Source organism: Cryptomeria japonica, chromosome 10 (assembly GCF_030272615.1).
Source record: "Cryptomeria japonica chromosome 10, Sugi_1.0, whole genome shotgun sequence".
Classification (NCBI taxonomy): domain Eukaryota; kingdom Viridiplantae; phylum Streptophyta; class Pinopsida; order Cupressales; family Cupressaceae; genus Cryptomeria; species Cryptomeria japonica.
In genome coordinates, this window is record NC_081414.1 from 92316101 (window position 1) to 92341571 (window position 25471).

Here is a 25471-nt window from a genome sequence, read left to right on the forward strand (position 1 = left end):
GCCGTCCCCTGTGAACTTTGGTAATTTTTGTTTACTCGCCATCCCGGGTCGTCTTCCTGGGGGCGGTTGTCCCTGTGTCTGTGACCCTGCGCTACTTCCTCCGGTGGCACCGGTGGCGCCGGTGGTGTGTCTTGCGTGGACGACTAGAGGTACGGTGTTTTGCCTGTCGTGTGTGGCACCTACACCCGTACGGTTGCCCTCCCCTTCGCTCCCACCCGCACCCACTCCTAGTTCCCGTTGGTGATCTTCACTCCGTGGTGTAAGGGATAAGTTTCTAAACTAATCCCGAGTCTCTTCGACTAGATCTCTCCTTAACCTTGTTTCCGCCAGAAACTCTTCGTGGTTCCGCGCCCTACGATGTTCCGGCGACGTGTAGAAACTTCCCTCGGCTTTTGCACCCTCTGTGACACCTCCGTGGTTCCCTTCGGCCCACCCTTCGTCAGGTCGTCCTTCGGCAAGTTGCCTCAGCCTTCGTCTCGGTTCTACTTGCTGCTCCGGAATCAAGGCCCTCTACGCGGCCTCCCACTCGTCCGTTTCTACTTTCTTATTTTTGTATTTATTTAATATATTTGGCATAAATCACCTCCGTACATAACAAGCACACACCATGTACACAATTCTTTTATTTTTTATTTTTCCCTTTCGACCATAATTTATATCAACATTGTGTCGGGATTATTACAGGGTTCAATTTCCCCTTCGCCTCTTGTTCCGTGTGCGTGTCGTCGGTCTTTGGGTTCATCTCACCGACGGGTAGGCCCATCGTGTCCGTGCGCCATCCGCGTCTTCCGTTCCCGAGTACGTCTAAGCAACAACGCAAAATGTTTACCCTCTCGGGTGAATAACTTAAGGCACACAGATAAAACACATAATGCAGAATAATAACGCCATAGATACCAGATGCAATATATTAGATGTTATTCCATTCGTAAGTGTCCTTTTACAAGTTACATTTTGAAGTATATAAAGATGCCGAGGGGGTGCGAGCGCCAATCGTCGCACCACAACTGCCACCCCTCAGTACCAACACAATTACAACTTAATTAACTAGTTTTATTTCCGTGTACAATATTGCCGCCAACACAACCCTTGTACAATGTACCATCTGTTATGAGATAAACCAACAACCCGTCAAATCAGATTAGAGTAAAACACAACTACAGCCAGGATGGTAAGCACAACCACCACCGAAGAGAAACAACAGGGCTCTCCATAATCCAACCCTATTTAATGCTAATGACTTCAATGTTATACATGAGCGGATTATAATGTTTGAGAGAGAAGATTCGTTTTAAAAGCAGTTACATGTCCATTCAAATCAAATAAGATGCTTCCTCATTCGACTGTAAATTACACGTGGAACTTAAGATGTGACTATATGGAGCTGATAACTGGGCATAAACCAAGCATATAGTTCTAACAATATGGTGGATGCTAATAAACATGAAAGTGTATCAAGTACATTGGAGACAATCAATCACAATTATATTCAGTTTGTTAGAAAAGTATTCGGGTATTATTACATGCATATTGCATATGAAGCTCATTCTATACCATGGATGCTACGTGGAACATTAGAAAATAAACTTCAATTAGCGATAATTAAGAGCCCAGTATTCATCAATCAACTTCTCATAACATCTTTGTTTTAGATAATTTTGTGAGGATTCTATTGAGAGGCCAACCCTTAATAAACATTGTTTCATGCATCCAATATACCACCTTACACTATTCAGCCCCACCTATTAAAAAAATACATCGAAGCACTGCACTGTCAAACCTAAATACCAATTTGCTACTGCAAAGCAAAACTAACAAAACAAAACAATTGTATCAAACCTGCAAAAGACTCAAGCACAAACCCTTGAAAGAGCCACCAATGGATGATTCCCCAATCCTCACAAGTAGCCCCCTCAACTTGCGCCTCTTCTACCATATCCTCAACCCAATTTGCCACCCCAGGAGACATTCTCCCCTATAGAGACCCTGCCAGTGAGAGGAAGCAGACCCCACAGTAAATTTTGCAACAACATTGAGCCTAATGCACAAAGCTATCACAAAGTACTTGGATCATGAAATTGTTGCCCACCTCTAACCTTCCATGAGAATGAGACACATATAGCCTAGCTAGAACCTTCTTCACATTGTGACAATAGGCATTGTGGCACCCCATTTTTTCACCAAAATTTCATCCATCTCCTCCTAGTCCTACCTATAATATTTTGGCACTGATGAAAAAGTTGAAGCTGCACCTTCCTTGAATACAGAAGTTGAAGAATTTGATGCCATTGTTCATGCGAATCCCTCACATCCACACTGCAGTTGAAGTTTCACACATGCCTTTCATATTGCACAGACATTTCCCTAGGTATTTATACATGTTGACCACAAATCAACTACTTAAAACAATGGATCGGATTAACACTGACCTGCCAACTTAAGTTTATCCAACACTTTCATGCAAGCTAAAAAGCATAGGTTTCTATCTAGTTCAGTCCATGAATTTACTATATATAATTGCTATAGGCTATTGTGTAATCCCTTTATTAGCAAGATAAACCACTACAAAATTTAAATGTTGCTTACAATGATGACAGTTGGTAGAAACAAATTTCGCCCTTAACCCAAAGACTTCTACTCATCTATTTAGCATCCAGCTTAGACTACTCCCTTTATTGATAATGTGTAGATTACCACCTTCAAATATCACTCTTTTCTAATTTGGAGAAAGCACTGCACCCAAACCTGCAAGCCACACTTCCCATTCTGCTTGATTGTTTGTCCTTATACTTACGAAAAGCAAGCCTCTATAGGCTAAACTTTCTTTAGAATCTCAAGCAGAAAACCTCCCCCCACTAAGCTTGGGTTCCATCTAGAAGTCCCATAAAAAAATTGCTAAAAGTGATACTAAAGAGCAACTTGACAAGAAACACAGTGCCAGGGTATCAAAACACACCAGAAAGTAGTATGGCATATTCGTCTCCCTACTGGGTAATTCCTGTCTCAAACTGCTTGCAGTCTTCACAATTTGTCTTATGCACGAATAAAACTTCATTGTTCGATCCACAAGTATCATCCAGGATCCTCAATATATTCATGTACTCAGTAGTCAGTATTTATAAAGCTGCATCCACACAAAGGCACACACCCCTTAGAATATACAAATTGGCAAGGATTTTGGTTCTCTTATTAGCAATGGGCTATACTTCCGGCTTCACAACTCTACAATTTTATACTCTTCTACTTTTCTTCATCTGCTCCTGTTGGACATCCACTTTGTCAGTACTTGCCATCTTCTAATGCCTCACCCAGTTCTTCCATGATTGATTGTTTAACACTCTTACGGGACTGTCGGCGGTGTTTCTTTGGCTCTAGTCTTGGCTCTGCTTGTTTAACACCCATTTCACGTACCTTGTATCTGTATATTCATTAAGACATTCAGAAGAGAATACAATTCAACGAGTTGAAAAAAAATACAACACAAGAAAAGAGAGAAAAGAAAAGATTACAGAATAAATAATTGATGATGCAATATACAATTCCATGTCAAAGAAAGAAAAAGAAAATTGTACTCCCAAGATTGTTGATCAATTTTTATTGTCAAATAACCAAAAACTATTGCCAATGTTTGTAATAGACAATTTCAAAGTTGATTCACAAGCTGGAAAAAACAAAACAAACACATTTCTTGAGTCGGTTGACATATTCTGTGTAAGAGAAGTTCAAATTAGTTCCAATGCCCTGAAGGGGACCATGTACTCGACAGTTGGAATAAAGAAAAATATAGCAGAAGAGATGAATTTTGGTATGACAATCTACTTTCGGTCCACCAGTTACATGAAATAGAAATAGAAAACTTATATGGGATTTTTCTAATCATATAATTTTCTAATATTACTCCATGATTTAACTACTCTAATTTGTGCTAACAGAATGGTTGTGATTTATTTGTGAAAATGATCATTTCTATCAAAGAAGCTGGGATTAGGTTTTAATTCCTACCAAACAAACTGGCTTTTCAGCCCTCACCACCAGAGAGAACATTTTTACACAGTTACAATTGCAAGGATCGGAACTCATTGAAGCTATAATTTGCATTTCAAACCACATTTTAAAAGCCTTGGCATGGAAGTGATTGGAAAATATTCTGCTCATCCACTGAGGATCTATGTGATGTTTAACTGCTCGGATCCTTTTTAAGAATAATTAGTTAATAGGGAAATCTCTCTTTACAATTTTCTTTAAAGCATTAATGGGCCTCTTATGATGAACAGAAGATTGCCAAAGCAAAGTTATCCTTGATAAAAGATTGCCACAGCTATCCTAGGATGAAATGGACCAATAAGAAAAGTTATCATCGGGACTTTTGTGTTGAAATAGTAGCTAGCTCGGATACCTATCTATTGTATTTTAATGTTGTCAATGACAATTAAAATACACATGTATTATCTATTATGTAAATTGAACTTAGGGCTGGGCCCAAATACATGTAACTTGTAATTATGTCTTGTTATAATGTAGCTTGTGGATAGGACAGGCCCTACAAATGTAACTTGCAATTTGGTCTCACCCTAATTGGGCGATGTAACTTGTAGATAGGGTAGACCCAAATGTAACAATTAACTATGTTTTGGGCTGGGCTCAATTGTAACGTGGTGGCTATTGGGCTGGACCCAATACCTAACGTGGGAAAACGTATAATATTAATTATTTATCTTGCAAGCCGACTTGAGGATGTTTAGCGCCAAAAGGATGGTATATAATCCACTTGAAGATGAAGTCATTTATACAATCATTCTTAGCAAATGCAATCTGCTCTCCTACACTTTAGCGAACTCTTCACTTGTTGCGAATTCAGTCAAGGATATTGTTGGGCGAAGTTGTCAAGATCTTCTGCAATTGTGCTCCAGCCTATTGTTGTCATCTACTGCTGATCCTCTCTTTTGGTCATCTACTGTTGATTAGGGCTACATCCTTCATTACCTTGTCAACTTGCTGTTTGGACAGCAATCTGAGATAAGTTTGCTATATTGTAATTGCCTACAATTGAGATAATACATATCATATTTAAGGCTGGGTTTTTCACCTCCAAGAGGGAGGTTTTCCTAGGGTATTAGCGTCTTGTGTCTAGTGTTTTATTACTATTACTGTTTATTCACAGTCTGATTATAATTAATTGGGTTAGTTTAACATCTGATTGCTTGAAATTAACATGGTATCAGAGCCAAGTTCGTACTAACCAGTGATCAGATTTAATCATGCATTTTATTTCATCTTTGTGTGCCCTCGAGCTAGGGCACGCAGGGCAACTAGTGCTTGTGGCATCATGATGGTAGTTTGGAGGTGGTTACCTACAGTATGAGCACAACATGAAACATGAGGTGGTTTCAGGTGTTTTCGTTTCCCTCAACTTTATCGTTGTTTGTATAATCTTGAAAAAGGTTATAGTGTTAGTAGAGTTGGGTGTTGTTGTTTATCTCTGCATTATTGTGGTTTTGCTTGTGTTAAACTTATATTTTGAAAAACAAGTTTAGCTGTGTATTAAGGAAAGATTATTTGCAACTGTTCGTAAAACCCTAGTATGGGTTTTGCCTCTGAAGTAACATTTTTGTTAAATGTATTTAGTTTTGTTTTTGTAAGCCCTTGTTAGGGCTTGTTGCAAGAAATGTTATATAATCTTTGTTATGGAGCTAAACCCGTAAGTTGTCCTCAAGACTTACTATGTTAAAAATTAAGACTAGTATTCAAACCCTTGTTCGGGTATACTGTTTGGAATAGACGGTGGTTAATGTTGTTCATGTAAACCCTAGTTCAAGTTCCCTTTTATACTTTGTATACCCCAGTATTATGAATTGAGGGTTTGATAATTGTAATCTATGTTTATCATAGTTTTGCATACCCCTGTTCCAATTGGTTATTTAAAAGCATATTTTTTTTAATTCTTAACCCTTGTTCGATGTCTCCGGCCTATGGTTTAGTTTGATCATTCAAGGATTTGTGGTTATATGATCAATGTTTACTTTTCAATAACACTAGTTTAGATTTGGTGCTCAGTTTTGGTGAAGTTGTATTATGGTAACAGGTTTTCTTCTATTCTGTTAAGATGATCACTATTTCAGTTGAGCAATTTCCAAGATGATTATTAATGTTTATTTGTTAAAAGAAATTCAAAACGGATTTGAAAAGGAAGTACTATTTGTTAAGGTATTCAAGGACGCATTTGTATATTTTGTTACTTCTTTTATTTAAGAGGATGACAGTTTTATTTCAGTTTTTGAATAAAGAACATTATATATGCATATTGTTGTAGGCATTCTTTGAGATGAGTTTAGTTGTATCAAAAAGTGATTATCATTATTGATTATACTCTATTGAGAGTTATTGATTTGCAGTGATTCAAATGCATGATTATTCTACTTTGTATATCAGCATATTGTGGAAATTTATACGGCACTACCGTGCATTATTTCACTATACTATATCATTGTATGTATAATGCATATGCTATAAGTTAACTTGCATTATATATGTTGTACCTTTGCTTCTGAATCTCGGGTGATACGAGATTAGAAGATGTTATAAAAGTGATAGAGATGATACTCTGTATTTGTGTCATAACTATGATATGTACATAGTCTATCAAGGCATAATGGAAATGTTGACTGATCTGTTGTGCGGGGTCCAAACCAAGCTTAGTTGACAATAGTGTTCCCATATTGTAATCACTATGCACAGATCTTAATATAAGAGGGTCCCATTAGGGGACATCACACACACACACACACACATATACATATACCACCAGCAATTGTTGGAATTTGGAGTGCTAAAAAGGGCAAATCTGAAAATAATATTAGACTGTTGTTTTATGCTTGATCCGAAGATTAATTCCTTTGATGTGTTTGTTGTTGGATGACTAGAGGTTTGGTCTGAAATACCTTTATATCCTTTATCAGAATTATTTTGATTATACTGCAACTTACTAATTGCTATTGATCCATGGAAGTATAGTTCTCTTTCAGGCTCTAACTATCATTGCTTGGTTAGTATCTTCATTGGTAAGTATACTTCACTCTCCTTGTAAACATTCTATGTCACCATCATGTGGTACTTCACTATTAAAAGGTATTAGTAATTCCTCATCTATGATCTGATTGAGTTTTTGTTATAACCTATATGGTGATGTACAAGTTTCAGGTTGTATGCTACAGGTTGGCTTTTTTAATTTGTGTCACATAAGTATTGTCTCAGCATTCTATGTATCATTGGTTATATTGTTAAAGGGATGCATCTAACTTATCATGAATGTTGTGATCCTCACCCAAGGTCATTTTTATATAACCTCATATAGTAAGTGATGCATGTCAAGGGCCAAGGCCATACTGACATCAGTAATCCATAAGCTTGGATTGATGTGGCTTTAGAGGGAGCTTTGAAATAAGGCATAAGGATCTTCACACTCAATTAGAAGAAGTTTGAAGATATGTCATGATCATAAAATTGCGCCACGGGTCCAATTCATAAAAGGTGAAGTTGGCATTTCTCATCCTTGTTTATGAATACTTATGATACTATGATGCTTGGCTATCAGTCTGACATTGAGGATTAAGAGGGAGCCCTATGATCTTCAATAAAACTCTTGGTATGAAAGAGTACTTGATAAGCCTAGGGTTTTGTAAAACTTGTTTCTTAAAGTATTTGAGATGCTAATCATGATTCCTTATGTGGATGATCTAACTCTGACTGATAAAGATAGTCTCATGATTTGATATAAGAAAGAATTAGCTCATAATTGAGATGGAAGATCTAAAACTAAAATGCATTACTTCTAGGTTAGAAGTGTGGCAAGGATCTAATGAAATTATTCTAAGTCAAGTTTTCTATTGTTATAGAATTATGGATTGTAAACTTACATGGAAACTAACTTGAAGAAGTTGAGTATGTCTGCAGCCAACTATGATCTTGTAGATTCATCTGAATAGAGGTAGGTTGATTGGTGAGTGCTTCAGCTAATCAAAGCTAAGCATATTTTGATATATTTGCAAGACACAATTGATTATGGGCTGAAGCTGCCATCATTAGAAGACTACTTAGATTCAGATTGGTCAAGAAGTGTTACGGACAAGGAAAACACTTCAAGCATTCACCCGCTGTGATCTCTTGAACCTACAGGAACAGTCCTCAGTTGCATTGAGTATTGCTGAAGCTAAATACATTGTTGCAAGTGTTGCATCAAGAGAAGCTGTGTGGTTTCTCAAAATTCTTGTTATGTTGTTTTGATTTATCATCAGGGTTGTATATAGATAACTGACAATTCAGTGTTTTATGGCAGGACAATGTTGTGTTGCAGATGTTCTCACCAAGTCTCTTGAAGCTTGAGTATTTCAAAAGATAGACTTGGAGCTGTGGAGAACACCGTCTTGGTTGAGAGGGAGTCTCAACCTCAGTGATACATTGTGTTGTATCAACCACCCTCTGCGGGCAATGTAAGGTGGTAGTGTAATCTTCTCAGGGAGAAAAGTAATTGTTACCATCCTCTACGGGCAATGTATGATGGTAGAAAAGATCCTCTCCACCCTCTGCGGGCAATGTAAGGTGGATCCAGTCTATGCTTGTGTGCGAGTTGGAAGATTATGTTATGTAGTTTCATTCTATGCTTGTGTGCAAGATGAAAACTACAATATTCTAATTATGTTTATTCCATTCTTTGCTTGTGTGCAAGATGGAGGATTATGTTCACTAGATTTCATTCTATGCTTGTGTGCAAGATGGAGGACAATGGTTATGTAACTCCACTCTATGCTTGGGTGCAAGATGAAAGATTATGACAGTGCATCCCTCTCTGGGAGAAGGTTGAGGTGTAAGACCTCTTCCACCCTCTACGGGCAATGCAAGGTGGATTCATCCTCTGCGGGCAATGCAAGATGGACATCATGAAATGAGTGCATGATATTTATGTGTTTTATTGCAAGTATACTCTATGGAGCTCATATATTCATCCTTGCGGGCAATGCAAGATGAAGGTCATGAATGGATCATGACAAGTGGCAGCTATCCTCCCTAGCTAAGAGGGAGTGTTGAAATAGTAGCTAGCTCGGATACCTATCTATTGTATTTTAATGTTGTCAATGACAATTAAAATACACATGTATTATCTATTATGTAAATTGAACTTAGGGCTGGGCCCAAATACATGTAACTTGTAATTATGTCTTGTTATAATGTAACTTGTGGATAGGATAGGCCCTACAAATGTAACTTGCAATTTGGTCTCACCCTAATTGGGCGATGTAACTTGTGGTCCTATACTGAATGTCACTTGTAGATAGGGTAGACCCAAATGTAACAATTAACTATGTTTTGGGCTGGGCTCAATTGTAACGTGGTGGCTATTGGGCTGGACCCAATACCTAACGTGGGAAAATGTATAATATTAATTATTTATCTTGCAAGCCGACTTGAGGATGTTTAGCGCCAAAAGGATGGTATATAATCCACTTGAAGATGAAGTCATTTATACAATCATTCTTAGCAAATGCAATCTGCTCTCCTACACTTTAGCGAACTCTTCACTTGTTGCGAATTCAGTCAAGGATATTGTTGGACGAAGTTGTCAAGATCTTCTGCAATTCTGCTCCAGCCTATTGTTGTCATCTACTGCTGATCCTCTCTTTTGGTCATCTACTGTTGATTAGGGCTACATCATTCATTACCTTGTCAACTTGCTGTTTGGACAGCAATCTGAGATAAGTTTGCTATATTGTAATTGCCTACAATTGAGATAATACATATCATATTTAAGGCTGGGTTTTTCACCTCCAAGAGGGAGGTTTTCCCAGGGTATTAGCGTCTTGTGTCTTGTGTTTTATTACTATTACTGTTTATTCACAGTCTGATTATAATTAATTGGGTTAGTTTAACATCTGATTGCTTGAAATTAACATTTTGCACTATTTCCTTTCCTGCTTTAATGATTTATTAACAATGGAGCAAATCAAGTTTATGCCGATTTCTTAAATGATGAATCAAAAAGGTAGTGACAATGAAAATTGTGTAAAATGAATTTAAATGTGCCTAGACACTAGTATTGGGTGAACATGCTAAAAAATACAAGTTTAGATGATACTCATAAAGTTGATGATTGTTTAGCTGTGACCTTAAATAACTCTTTAGTAGGCAAAAGTCCTATCCAATACAGTTCTACAGTAAAAAAACTCTAAGTTGCCAATCCTAGTAAGCAGATGGGTATGGAGTTTGAGGTTCAGGTATGCTAGAATGACAACAAAAATTTCCCCCAGTTATGAGTATGGATTCATGTAATGTCCCCATGTCCATACCATCAAAAGATTTCATGTGTACCAAAAATCTAAAACAAATCACCTGAGGTGTTGGACAAATCCCAAGATTTCACTTGTCCAACAAATCTAAAGATTCCATGTTCGAACAAATCTCAAGATTTCATGTGCCCACCAAGTCGAGAGGGAGGATCGAACATTTCTATTTTCTTGAGAGCCCCCATCCACCATCCCCTATGTATCTTGCCCCTATTGGGATTCATGTACGTGTATATATAGCCCAAATTAAGGCCTTTGAAACCACACAAACCTTAATAGTCCATGTCATTTTACAATTATTCACTCTGTTTCTACAAAATGGAGCCCTTACTTCTAACCAAATCTTCAATCTTTGGAAAAACAATGAAGCTGAAGAATCTAACCAATCTAAATGATGAGGGCTATGTAGTTTTTAATCAAGTAAAGATACTTCAGTGCCAAATTAGGGTTGGCAAACAATTTTTTATTTTTTAATAATTTGCAAAAACTTGAGTTTTGGCAAATTTTTTCTTTTACTTACACCTAGACATGCCCTCACCCGGTGTACCTTATGGATCTTTGTCGGACCCTAGACAAACCCAAGGCCATCCCAACCCAAACCACACCCAGATGGGTACAAGGGGTTCTGCACAACCAAGTAACATGGCAACAAATAAAAATACATATTCCTGACAACCTGAAAAAACAAACAATTGTGTAACGTTTAGCATATGCCAAACCATGTGAAGGGGGCTGATCTTTGAACAATATTTTAACTTATGTATATCCTACAAATCAATTTAGCATTTATGGTAAAACTCAGTTGAAAATAGCATTGAACCCATACCTGACATCACTTTCTCGTTTTGTACCAATCAACCTTAACTGTATCTCTTCCCGTATTTTGATCTCATCAAGCAACTGGAGATAGTAAGGATACCTTTCCCAATCAGCCTTTACTGCACAGCCTTTCTCACCAATATGCAGACAATCATTGAAGAGACATCTACCAGAATCACTGGAGAGCATTTGCCTGATCTGATATGCATTAAAATTTGAAAAATACTAGTTTAAAGATATTGCCGATATGCATGACTAGTATGTTGGATATCATCAAAATATCATTAGCATGAGTTGAAAATGAAAAATTTAGAACATGCTCTCAACAGATTCATAAGAATATGCCAACTACCATGTCATTAGTTCACAACATACATGGATAATAAAGGAAGACATAAGAACAATAAATTAGGGTGTACCTCAGGGAACATCCAAGCTAATGAATTCTTTGTAGCTTTTAGGAGACTAGGCTGGTTGAATCCAGGTGTGTCAGTAAGATAACCTCCAGATGGCAGTGGAAGCAATGTTACATTCCGTGTGGTGTGCTTTCCACGGCCACTCCTCATAGAGATATCTCCAATACGTAATTCTTCAAACCACTTACTATCTTGCCCCACCTGAATATTTTATCATATAATAATAGGAATTAAAAATGTCAACTAAAGCTGTACTTTAAACTAGAAAAGCTCAGTAAGAAAATAAATCAAGACTTTGTGCAATGCTAGTAATTAAAATCCCTGTTGTATAAGTGAACTGCATTTCAAATATAATCACAGGCCCATATAAAATGAAAAGCATACATATGATAATTAAATGTACATCCATAATCAACAAGAAATATTGAAATGACGGTACAAAATATTTTTGATTGTTCTTACCCTTGCGTGGGTTGACATTGTCTTCAAACGCATAGTCTTAGGGTGCTCAATCCACTAAATCAAGCAAAACACTATATATCTCAAGTAAACTATTGGGAAAGGTATTGTACACTTCAAATAAAATATTTGATATTTCATTGTGGCCCATCTCAAGTGGGGCACTGTTAGGGGTCAATAACACATGTTAGTTTATAGTTGGTTTGGGTGTTTATGTTTTGTTTTGTATGAGTTGCCGAGAGGTTCCCGTGGGGTAGTTGGTCATTAGTGACAGTTGGCAATTTGACCAACCGTCAAGTCTATATATGGTATGAATGGAACCTTGGCAAATTATCATGGTACTGGCATATTTGAGAATCCAATAAAGATATCATTATTCTGTCATAGCTGTTCTGTAATTGTTATCTATGCTTTAACATATGTTAATGTTCTTGTTATATGAATTGTTGGTATGTGTGGAATATCTTTGTTTATCCTTGAGTTTACCAACCTCACCGTAAGGATTAAACATTTTGATGCCATTGCCTGTACAAACCTGGAGATAACTATGGCTGCAGGCGGAAGGAATTAATGGGCCGGCCATTCAACCAGCAATTAACTGTCGTAGACAGTGACACACACGAAGAAAGTACCACAGAAGAGGCATGAGAGGATCAGTTGACGAGAGACTTGGTAGAGTTGTGGGACGTGTCAGTCACGCAGTACGTGCAGAGGGAGGCTCAAGAGAGAGCCGTCTCTAAAGGCATGGTACGTGGTGAACTCACCGTCAACACTCTCGTCTTTGATTTGCTCCGAAGTATTCCAAGGTTGCTCGCCAGAAATCTGATTGCACTCCAAGACCGAAGTGAGGAAACTGCACGGGAACTCCGTCAGCAACAAGTACTCCAAAGGTACGAAGAGCGGAATCGTAGGGAGGAAGTGGAAAGGGATACTAGCCGACGCCATACCCTCGGCACTTAATGCCCCTACGGCCAAACAAAGATAGACGTACCACTACCACTGAGGGAGTAGACGAGGGAACCGTACAGAGATCCCTTCGCATAAAAGAACAGGCCGAGCGGACACGACGGCTAAGGGAAGTTGCTGACTCAAGGAGCCCTGAGGAACGTAGCAGAAGTCGGAGTGTGAGTCGGAGTTGTAGTCGGGAGAGACAAAGACCGTGTACGTGGAAGGAGTTGGAGGAGGTCACCAGGAACTTGCCACTTCCAGACGTAGCAGAGGAGGATCTTGCCGACCAGGCCCCACACTCGACGTTGAGTGAAGAAGGTTCTGAAGCCGAGTCGCAGCGCAGCCCGTCAGAGTATTCTGAACAAGGGGAGGAGGCGGTACGGGATCTGTACGAAGAGATCGCCAATATTTTTTAAACGACATTATCCCGCATCAAGAATTTGTCCTTGACGGAGGAAACCAAAATAGGAGGGTCAGACCCAAAAACCCCAAGAAGGAGACCAAAGCCCTACGGACAGAGGTCCAACCAGGTCAAACGCGTACGGTACCTTCCAGACGCATAATACCTTCCGGGCATATAATAACTTCCAAGCGCTACATAAAACCCTCCAAACGAAAACAATGGCACACACTCCAAAGAAACAAAAGCTTCCAAAATTCATGGGCGACGGGTCGAAGGATCCCGTATGACATTGTAAGACATGCGTGACCATTTGGGAGGCAAATGGCCAAGACGACCAGGATTACTGGTTGAAGGCATTTCCGGCCACCCTGCGAGGAATAGCAATTGACTGGTATACGGACCTGGATGCCCAATATAAAACATCATGGAACAACCTGAAGAAGGCTTTCCAAGAGAAGTTTAAACTCCTATGGGATGACAATGAAATCGTGGCCACGATTTACAATACCAAGCAAGGAAAAAGTGAGTGTGCGGGCCTATAACAGAAGGCTGAGGGAACTGCTTAACAAAATGGAGAACCAGCCAACTGATGGCCTGAAGAAGAGATGGTTTGTTGAAGGACTAGTATCGTCCCTCAAACAGAAGATGAAGGTGGTCCCTCCGCCCTCGTATGACGAAGCATACAACTACGCGATGGATATTGAGAATGAAAATAAGACATCCCGAGGGAAGCGCCGAGTGAGTGATGGTGATAATACGGATGAAGACAACGACAGGGAATCCAAGACCGTACAAGCACTTTGAAGGGATATGATGAGGATGATGAAAGAACTAAAGGTTGACAAAGAAAATGGCAAGGAAGGAAAGGAACTATGGTGCACCGATTGTAAGACAGAAGGGCACACTAAGGAGAGTTGCCTTCGAAAAGCCTTTAGTGACATTTGCCAAGTGATGGGACATCCCATCAAGGAATGCCCGTACAACTTGAAAGCAAGAAGCACCCAAGTGCTCTACGCCCAACCCGACCAAGTCACATCGCCAGCGACACATCCGAAGCCAACAGCAAACTCGGACGCCTCTCCTAGAGGATACCGAAACAACCGGCGGGGTAACAATGGGTCCAACAATAACATGCCGAGTAGAATTCAGTACAACGCAAAAGGACGACCCATGATCCAATGCCGGAAATGCAACGAATGGGATCACTTTGCGCGGGAATGTCAAAATGGAGATAACGCAGTGAGTTTGTTGTGCAAATGGTGCGGTTCGGGAAATCACGAGGACACAGAGTGTCCAAAGCAAAAAGGGGTGAATCTGCTGGAGGTAAAAGAACCAGAGGAAGGTGTACTGGCAATCACAAGATTGCAAAATAAGAAAGCCACGTATCCTGACCCTCACACGAAGAAGGAAAGACTCAAGGAAGTCAAGGCAGACATTGAACGTGCGATGGCAGAAGAACGAAGGGCCTTGCAACCGGCTGCCAGTACCCCACTTCGATCGAGACCAGAAAAAACTATCATTAAGTAGATGTTACAGACCACTATACCCGTACGGGTATCCGACCTCCTACAGACCATGCCGCAGTTGAGGATGGCCTTGACAAATGTAGTCGGTGACACCACTGCCAACCAGGAACACCGAACGACGACAGAACCATCTAGTACGGCTCTGGTGACAGAACCTGGTACAGATGACATAGATCCTATGCCGCTCACCGTAAGCATTGGACGGAAACCTGTCGTGGTAGAGATGGAGATAATGGGGCAGAAGCTCACAAACACCATTGTGGATGGCGGGTTTGGAGTCAACGTGCTACCAGAAGAAACTTAGAGGGGTCTTGGCAAGCCTATCCTCTGGCCACCAACATTCCACCTCGTCGATGCGGATCAGCACCGCATCAAACCCCTCTAGACTCTCATGGCACAAAAGGTGGTGATCGAGACATAGCAATTCCTTCTGGACTTCGTAGTCATTCCACTGGAGAGAAAAGCGTACGACGCCCTCCTCGGAAGGGGATGGCTGATCATGGCTAGAGCCAATCATAACTAGAAGAAGAATACACTCTCAATCGAGAGTGAAGGTCATAAGTATGTGATTGACTTGAGGAGCCAGGTCGTCAGTGAAGAGCTTAAGTCGTCTGACTCCGACTCGGAGGACTCAAACAGATGGGAGTGGGGTTCCGAAGGAGACAGAGGAGGTAGGGAACCCAACGAGGAAGGAGTGCTAGAACTGGACAAATGCTCTGAAGATGGAACTAGTTCATTGGCCGGACTCTTCCATTGGTAAATGGAGGACTACGAGGTCTTCCACCCCAAGTGCCACATGCTACAAATATGCGAGATTGGGGAATCAAGTGGCAGTACGAAAGAGCAGTCATTTCCCCCAGAGTACGATAGGTACCAGGAAGGGATGGCACGGGTGGATGACACACCAGCCCATCGGTTTGAACAAGATAAACCTATCAAGTATGAGGAAAGGAATGTGAAAAAACTCAATCTAAGCAAGGACGAGGACCCGCAGGTGATACTCATAGGGGATGATTGGAACCCCGTACTGAAGGCGGCGGCCTTCAGGATATTTCTGGAGTACAAGGACGTCTTTGCCTGGACCTACAAGGACTTGAAGGGGGTACCTACGAAACTGTGTGTACACCGCATATCCCTCGTACCAGGAGCCCAACCCGTACGGAGGAGACTGTACAAAATGAACAAGAACTACGCGGCCAAGGTGAATGAGGAAATCAACAAAATGTTGGAGGCTGGGATCATATTTAAGGTGGAGACAAGTGACTGGATCTCCCCAATAGTCATTTCTCTCAAGAAGGAGGCTAACCAGATAAGGATATGCGTAGACTTCACGTACCTAAACGCAGTAACAATCAAAGACCCATTTCCAATCCCATTCACAGACAGCATCTTGGAAGAAGTAGCTGGGCACAAGATATACACATTTTTGGATGGGTTCTCGGGACACAATCAGATAAGTATTGCGGAAGAAGATAAGCTAAAGACTACATTCGTGGTGGAAGAGGGGGTGTACGCCTACAATCGCATGCTCTTCGGGCTATGTAATGCACCGGCAACCTTCTAGAGAATAATTTTACACATCTTTGACAAAATGTCCGTAGGGAACTTGAGGGCATTCTTGGATGACTGGTCTATTTTCAGTGATCAGGGCACTCATCTGAAGGCACTCGGAGAATGTATGGAGAGATGTCGGAAAGCTAGGCTAGCTCTTAACCCGAAGAAGTGCAGGTTTATGGTACCGCAAGGAAAGCTCCTTGGCCACATTGTTTGTAAAGAAGGCCTAAAGACAGACCCAGATAAGATAGGGGTGATCATCAATATGGAGAATCTGATGAATGTAACAGGGGTGAAGTCATTCTTAGGCCACGTTGGCTACTACCGGAGATTCATCAAAGGCTTTGCACAAGTCTCCTGGCCCCTAAACAAGCTGACAAGGAAGGGAGAGTCGTTTGTATGGGGTACGGAGCAGGAAGGAGCCTTCAAGGAACTGAAGGATCGGCTGGTGAGTGCACTGATACTAGTGTACCCGGATTGGAATAAAGAGTTTCATGTACACGTCGATGCCTCCAACTTCGCCATTGGTGCTACCCTCGCGCAAGTGGGAACGCAAGGATTGGATCACCCCGTTTTTTTTGCTAGCCGACTTTTGTCAAGGGTCGAACGGAACTACAACACAACGGAGAGGGAGGCACTCGGGATGGTGTACGCGATACAAAAGTTTCGCCACTACCTGTTGGCTACTCCGTTCACATTTTACGTGGACCATCAGGCACTAATGTACTTGGTAAATAAACCAATCATCCAAAGTTGGGTAAGTAGACGGTTGCTGCTCTTGCAAGAATTCACCTTCACCATTATTGTGTGGCCAGGGAAGTCACATGTGATAGCCGATCAACTGTCAAGGATCAAGTCAGGAGAGTCGGCCGAAGGGGTGAACGAGGACTTTCTGGATGCACACTTGTTCCAGATTGCAGTACTACCATCGCGGTACGAGAAGATCGGCCGGTACCTCTCTACTTCCACATTCCCAAAGGAGATGCCTCCGGGGGAACGGCGGAAGCTGGCATTGAAGAGTAAGACTTTCCAACTAATCAATGGCTTGTTGTATAAAATGGGACCTGATCAATCCCTGAGAAGATGTGTCATGGAGGAGGAAATCCCCAGTGTCTTGAAGGAAGCACATGACGGGTTAGCAAGTGGACACATGGGACGAGATGCAACTGCACGAAAAGTACTTATGGTCAGTTTGTGGTGGCCAACTCTACACACTGATGCTCGGGAGTGGGTGGTAGGGTCTGACACTTGCCAACGTGCAAGAAAACCACTCAAGCGGGACTTCATGCCCCTCTTTCCCTCTCAGCCACAGGAGCTATTTGAACGATGGGGTCTGGACTTTGTGGGACCCTTGAAGCCAAGCAGTATGCATAGGTGCAAATATATTGTAGTGGCTACAGAATACCTCACTAAGTGGGTAGAAGCGAGAGCCCTACCAAATAATACAGCTCTAAGTACGGCACGGTTCTTGTAGGAATAGATCGTCACTAGGTACGAGATACCCCTTCAAATCACAAGTGATCGGGGAGTGCATTTTGTCAACCAAGTAATTTGTACCATGATCGTGGAGTTCAAGATCTTTCACAATCTCTCTAGCCCGTACTACCCCCGAGCGAACGGACAAGCAGAAGCAACCAACAAGGTATTGGTGTCAATAATTTATAAGTTGTGCGGGGTGGAGCGGGAGGATTGGGAAGAAAGGCTACCAGCGGTGTTGTGGGCTTATTGCACGACCTACAAGGTCACTATAGGGCATACCCTGTTTCAGCTCATGTACGGACAAGAGGCAGTGGTACCTGTCGAGTACACCATACCAAGCCTGCGGGTGGCGGTGGATAATAGACTCGGGGATGAAGAGAGCTTGAGTGCAAGGCTTGACAACCTGGTGAAACTGGACGAACGGAGGGTAATGGCACAATGGGCAATGGAGTCAGCGCAACGATGGTGGAAGTGCTGGCATGACAAGCACCTACGGTGGGTCAACTTCCGGCCGGGGCAGTTGGTTTTGAAGTATAACGGTCGGAACGAACTCCAACCAGGGAAGTTTAAAGCTCGTTGGCTCGAACCCTATAAGATCAGAGAGGTCGGCAAGAACGGGGCAATCAAGCTATCCACCTTGGATAACAATCCAATCAGGGACCCAATGAATGGTTTGAAACTGAAAGTCTACAGAGAACGAAACAAACCTGTGATAGGGATCAACATGCTAGGATACGCTACAAAAGGAAACTGGACCATCGGCCAGAGTAGGGAGGTGGAAGAAGGCCTGGTGGTGAAAGCAGAGCCCTATCAAAGGGATGAAGATTGGGCTAAGCCGCTTACATGCATGAAAGAACGGCTTATGCCGAAGCGGGTGGAAGGTGTTGCGGTTCCAAGGATCCATAAACACCTGACAAATGCATATTTTGGGGACCCGACTGTGTGGGTACGGATTTCAGGTCATTGGAAGAAGTGCGCCCCATATGAAGGTCTTCAAGAGGGGTTATGTCGCATATGATATTGACGAAGAAGCCGAAGCCAAAAGGAAAGCCGAGAATAAAAATAAAGAGGAGGAACCTGTAGACCTGGAGGAAGAACTTGACCTAGAAGAGTACAGGGCAACTCTAGGTCCCTGTTTAAAGATGGTGCTGAAAACGGAGGAATTGTTCATCATTGCCTCCCAGCCAGGCGAATTGGAAGCTAGACCAAACTCATTATATCAAGTGATCCCTAACCCCGCAGGGCCCCCAGAGGTTGACAGAGAAAAAGTAACATGGTACCAACAATACGGAGACCACTACATTGACGGGCGATATAAAGGGGTGGGACCCACTCCATTAGTCGACAAGATATGGGACTTGGAGTACGTGGGGACATGTTGTACACAAGAATGCTACAGGAGGATGCCACACGTATGTATGTGGTTGCAAGATTCGGAGATAAAGCTAAGGACTCAGGATGACCCCTCAGGAGTGAAGAGGAACATAGAAGACGAGGACGCTGGCCAAGGACCAACTAAAAGGTGGAAGGAAATCAGGACGAGTGGCAAGGGAAGAGCAAGGAGAAAATCAAGTACCCATACAGCAAGGAGGAAACTAAGGGGGCGAAAAGATCATTCAAAAGGGTTCGCAAAGGCGACAAGCTACCCTGAAAATTACAAAAGGCGAACTGAACGACTGACACGAGGACACCTTAGTAAACTGAAGGTACGGAAAGTTGCATTTAAGAAATATTGTCAAGTGAAAAGTTTAAAACAATTGTTAAGAGAGGGGGTATTAAAAGTTGGAAAAGAAGAATATATGGACGAAATAAAAGGGCCAGGGTTAGTGAGCATTAAAAAATTAAAATATAAGGCAAAAGTGATGGAAATAAGTAAGGAAAAAATACTAGTAAGAAGGCAATTATTTTATAAAAAGTTAATAAAGTATTTATGCCTAACCCTAACCCTGAAAAAAAAATTGACTATAAAAACCCTTGGAGAGCCCATTTGTACACAACACACGGGCAAGATCACGCTTGTGGAAGCAGAACGGGCAAAGGAGAGAAGGCAAGTGCAGGAAGGGTCGTACGGCCAACACACACAGCAAGGAAGTGGAGTCCGTACGGCATACGGACAAGAAGAAAACACAGTGTGCACATCTCAAACCGTACAGCATACGGATTGGACATACGATAGTAGAAGTCAGGGCGCAGCAAAATATCGTACGGTGGACTCAGCACAGTGCACGAAGATCACGAACTGGTTCGTACTGCGTAGGGCAATTCCGGCATTGTGTACAAGTTGGTCCGTGCGATGTATGGTGGTTGCAAGACGGCCTACAGTGTAGCCCATATGAAACACAACACATTCAAGAGACGTCATACGGTGAACAAAGAAGGTCGTACAGCAACGTACGGGTGCCAACGGGGAGAAGGAGATCATAGGGGCAGGAGGAAGACAATTGTACGGTATCGTATGGGTGCCGACGCAGGGAAAAGTTGCAGAGAAAATTCAAAAGTATTTGTGGGAATTTTCATGCCATCCGTACAAAGTTATGTGCAGAGTTTGCGAAAGTTGAAGAGGTTGTACGGTCCGGAGAGGGAAGTGTACGGACCAATCTGTACGGTGGAGAGGCAACAACTAGTACAATGGTCCGTACGAATTGGCGTGACAAAATTTCAGACAATTATAATAACGGTCAAGGACAACAGACAGGAGTGCAAGGCAAAGAAATTACAACACAATCATGACTGCTACAGATCTAGCTAGCAGCAACAAGAAGGCGAAAATCAAACCAAAAGTACAGAAGGACTCAGAAGGAGTTACTGTAGAAAATGTGGCCTTCGAGAGTGTGACCGGCAGTGAATGTCGTGTTTGGTGGGAGGAAACCCCTCCCGACCATGTGATAAAAGATTCTCTCAGAAAAGCACAGGTGGACCATGCCTTTCAGATGCCAACATTCAATAGCAAGGATTTTGAACCGGTGTTGCGGACCATGGTGTTTGGATACAACCGCCAGGAAAGAGCCTCCATCATTCAATTCCAGGGCTGCACAGTACGGGTTTCCTTCAAGGCTGAGGACTTCAGGAGGGTATTTGGTATACCCGAGAAGGGAGCATCTGCAGCAAAACTGGCCAAGAAGCTCACCAAAGAGAAAAAGTGGCTGCTGGACTTGGCGTGCAGAGATGACTTGACAGAAGAACAATGGAAGAGTGCCTGGTCTAATAGTAGAGGATTGAAGCGTGCTTTTATTGCACCGAGAGAGTGGAGGATGCTGATGGACTTGGTGAAAAGTCAACTCACGAGGGCAAGCCGTGCATCCGATATAGCCATTTGGATGATAGGGTTCATGAATGGCATCAAGTGTGGCAAAGTTTACAACTGGGGACAATTTTTAGTTGAGAGGATTCATAATTTCCTCAAACTGGAGCACAAAACATTTTATATGTGCCACCACGCCATCAGTCTATTCTTGGATGCAATACGTTTACAAGTACCTCCAGAGATGTGGGGTACTTTTGAACCAAGCGGTACGGTGGAACCCAACAAACCATCCATGTACTATTATGCCCACTTGGACACTCTTGGTGATACCATACAGCCAGCAAAGAGGAGGAAGCTGAACAGGTTAAAGAGGATAGCAGCATGGAAGATTCCGATGAGGAGGCCGAAGAAACTAAGGAGTAGGAGAGTGGATGAAGGATTCTAAATGGGACCACACATGGCTGGAGAAGAAGAAGAGGAAGCGGAATCACAACAACAGGGAGGGGAGGAGGAGGAAGAGCAGCATGGAGGATTGCGATGTAATGGACACCCTAGAATGCCCAAAAACTAAACCAACTGCTGATAGGAATTTAGTCAAACAGTTTGCATCCAACTCCTTATTTCTCCGTTTAATGTTTAAATCCCCTTATAGCTTCGGAAATGAAATGTTTGTTTGTTTTTAAGTCTTTGCATAGATTTGAAATCACATAACATGAACTAGAAGGAAATTACAATAATATGCAACATGAAGAATGAACTACTGCTGATATGATATTATTTCCAGAATTATTAAAATCAAATACATAGCAGATTTTTCAACTCACTAAATACTCCAGCATTTTTGACATAATATTCCAGCAATGACTTCCCATCTTGCTGCTACAGTAACATGAATAGTGCCGCGCTACAGTAGCACGAATAGTGTCATGCTACAGTAATGTGAATAGTGTTGCGCCACAGTGCTGCTACAGTATTAATTAGTCTTCAATCAGTCATCATCCCTTCAGAATGGCATAAGCATTGGTCAAGAAGTGGAGAAGGTATGAGCAAAACACCAAATCTGCCTATAGCTGGAGATGCACCCAATCTGCCTGTTAATGAAGCTGATAGCAATGGATTCCAAAGGCCAAACCCCAAGGGAATGACGTCTAGAATGTCACAAGAGAGGATAGACGTCCTCTAATGCCAAGAACGGATCTGCAACTCACACATCAATTTCTTCTTATATTCAACATGCTGAATGAAGCCACAAAAGTTTCCTTTTATTCTTTCTCCAAGGGTCGACCCAACTCACTTGAGCAATGTGGGATAAAAGATGTGCAATATAAAACATATTAAAATATCCACTTATGTCTCCCTTGGGTGCCCCTTTGATTTGCACACATCCCCATAAAATAAATATTAAAGTAACACTTTAATATTTTACAATTAAATTAAATGTTACTTTAATAACACTACAGGCATTAAAATATATTAGCAATCGGACTCCGAATAGCGTGAGTGGTAGCTCGTCGGAAAGCTCTCGCCGAGGAGTATCGAATCCAATCACCAAAACTAGCTTACAAGATATATGAAAAACAGACTTCTTCCATTTCTGTAGGATTTCCTCATTCAACACAATGACCAATAAAGAAAGGTGACATGGTACAGAAAGAGGCCCATGGTAACACCTTCTGAATGAACTCCCATATATTATTGATCTCCAAATAAGATATGCCCCAACAATAGTAGATTCACAGAAATATAGATTGACGGGAACCTTCTAGAAACCACTGTCCATGCTAATGACATGAGTATATGTGACTCACCATACCCAGACGCCTTAGAGTTCATTCCCAAATTACATAACTGATTCAAGTTTCCACCAATAGGAGCATGCGATCTCAGTTTATCTTTGCCTGGACTGTAGTCAAAATCAAAAAAATATTTCCAAGCAACAGCATAGCACAATATATCATATCGGCTTAAAATATTATTCTCTGCAAATTAATAAATCATTCAAATAAACCATATTCTGTAATCAACATAAATACCTCTGCAAAATACTTCTCAGATTATCTCATTGTCATCCAACTGTGAACTCTGATATGAATCCACCCATAAGTGTGATTGGGTTTCCATCCAATCCACTATGAGACCTGAAGGTTTTCGTCCTCAAGTTCTCTTCTCTGAAAGCAAAAAGCTTTCTAATATTTTCATTTACCAAATTCCTCCATGCTTCTTGTTGGGTCTCAAATCAACAGATTGGATAGGTTCTAAGGAAATGCCAACTCCTATGATCAAACCCTCCAATTGACTTGGCCAACTTATAGAGTGAACCTATTTGGTTACTAACTCTCTCACTTTAGGCTCTGCAGGACCTAGGCGGGTATACCTATTCACTGAATGTCTCCAATAAACAGTGCTTTTTATAGCAGATATGTTATCCTATTCCGATATCTCCTGATCTTGAAATGGCATGAGTTCCTTGAATGGAGATATAGCAGACGAGTTCAAGATTGTTGTTATGATAATTGTTTGCTTTGTGTTTCTTAATTACTCCTGTAGCTGTCAAAATAACTAATTATGAAAAGAAATGATGAGTATAACTTGAGATTTTAGCCAGTGCCTTCTTCACTGTATGGGTTACAGAGTCATTACAATTTTCTTCAGGACTTATAGTGCGAATCTGTGAGACAGTTTTTTAACTCATCCCTTATGAACCTGTCAGTTACTATTTCTTTCAAAACCAAATGAATGCTTATATTATGTGCTGATTGAGTGAATTTAACCCTACCCTTAAGGGACCAGTCAATTAAGCTTTGCAAGGAACAATTACAATCCGCAAGCAAAACTTTTGTTGCAACATTATAACATAAAGCATAGATTTGATCTTAAGAATATGAATAACCTTATCTTTATCAGATAATATCACAGACGATTGCCAAAAGAAAATGAAATAATCCACAACACATATGCAGGGAAACAATTGATCAAGATTTGTATTCCATTGAAGTTCGTACACAAAAGACTTACAGGCTGTCGTTCTTTCGCTCTTAATCCTATCTAATTCTCTTCTTTTTTCATTACAAAAATCATTCTCATATATATATGAGGACGAAAGTTTTTTCACGAAGAGACACGACTTTTCAAAATATTAGTCGTTAACTTGAGTGTTTCTAAACTTAAGCAAAAAGAGATTCAAAAGCCCCAAATGATGAATGTAATCATCGTCTTTGAATGTTCTGATTCGAGGCGTTTGCTTTTTTAATTCATCCCCTAGCGTCAGGTACTTGAATATCATCTGGTTGACGGTAGGGGCCATATCCTTACTCCGATCAATTTCTGACAAGGCCCAATCCTTGACGCTGACAAGTTCCTTTCGCAAATCCTCCAAGGTTATTACCCCTCCTTCCTTGTAGACGGAAGGCATTCCAACGGGTTTTTCATCATCTAATTCTTGTAAATCTCTTCTCAGCATATCCTCGAGTTTGACATGATTATCCATATACGCGTTACCCTCAGCCTTTTCTTCTGGCGTCATGGAATCGTCATTGCTTAGCACCCCCTGCAATCGTGCTCTTAACCGTTCATGCTCTGTTAGCGCTTTTATTGTTCCATTGTAAACTATCCAATATGGTTCGACCTGTAAGAGCATGGTGTTAAACCGATGTCCTATGATGTCGTTGACCAATTTGTCCATCTTTTGCTGGATATTATCTGCGCGTTTATTGGCCTTCTCTGCCTGATATTTCCAATACAGGGCATCAGAGACGTCATCCAAGCTGCGTCCTGCGGGGTATGAGGTGTATTCGCTGATAGGAGTCCCCGTTTCTAATTGCAATACCTTTGCTTGCAGCTTCTGATTTTCCTCCTTGGATTTTTCATATAATCCCTTGTATGTAATGTTCTCTCTGACCAAAAACTCTGTCTGGTCCAAGTTCAATCTTGCAACATCCAGGTTGAGCTTTGCAGTGACCCTAGGATCAGTCTTTCCAACCTGATGAACCATGAGATGCCCAAAGGTTTCTTCTATATCCACAATGATTGGCCTTTTCCCTTTTGGATATAGTGCCCACTGTAGGAGAGCCTTTTTGTCTGGATCATATCCAGAGCCTAGGAACAGTTTATCTACCTCCTGGGGCAATACCTGCTGATTCAAATCTTGTTTTTTCAAAAAGCCATCAAATAAGAGTGCTGAGTTGATATCCCAACCAGAGAAGATGATCACACCGGCCTCTTTTAATAATTTCCTCCCTTTTTCAGGAGTCATGTCTTTCATGAGGACATCAATTTCATCTTGTAATCTC

The 25471-nt window shown here is 41.4% G+C and overlaps 1 protein-coding gene across 3 annotated transcripts in view; it reads right to left on the reverse strand.

The window, feature by feature from the left end:
• The window catches only part of LOC131049617 (small ribosomal subunit biogenesis GTPase RsgA 1, mitochondrial), a 119130-nt gene that overhangs the window by 32872 nt on the left and 60787 nt on the right, over nucleotides 1-25471 (reverse strand). Inside the window, exons 3-5 of one of the 3 annotated variants that reach the window (XM_057983673.2) lie at nucleotides 11573-11770; nucleotides 11161-11351; nucleotides 3071-3418 (exon numbers count right to left, since the gene is read on the reverse strand). In XM_057983673.2, the coding sequence (XP_057839656.2) occupies nucleotides 3280-3418; nucleotides 11161-11351; nucleotides 11573-11770 (528 nt within the window). In that variant the 3' untranslated portion in view covers nucleotides 3071-3279. Of the gene's footprint in view, nucleotides 1-3070; nucleotides 3419-10159; nucleotides 11011-11160; nucleotides 11352-11572; nucleotides 11771-25471 lie in introns of those variants that run through there. The other 2 variants (XM_057983672.2, XM_057983675.2) reach the window with 2 other exon arrangements.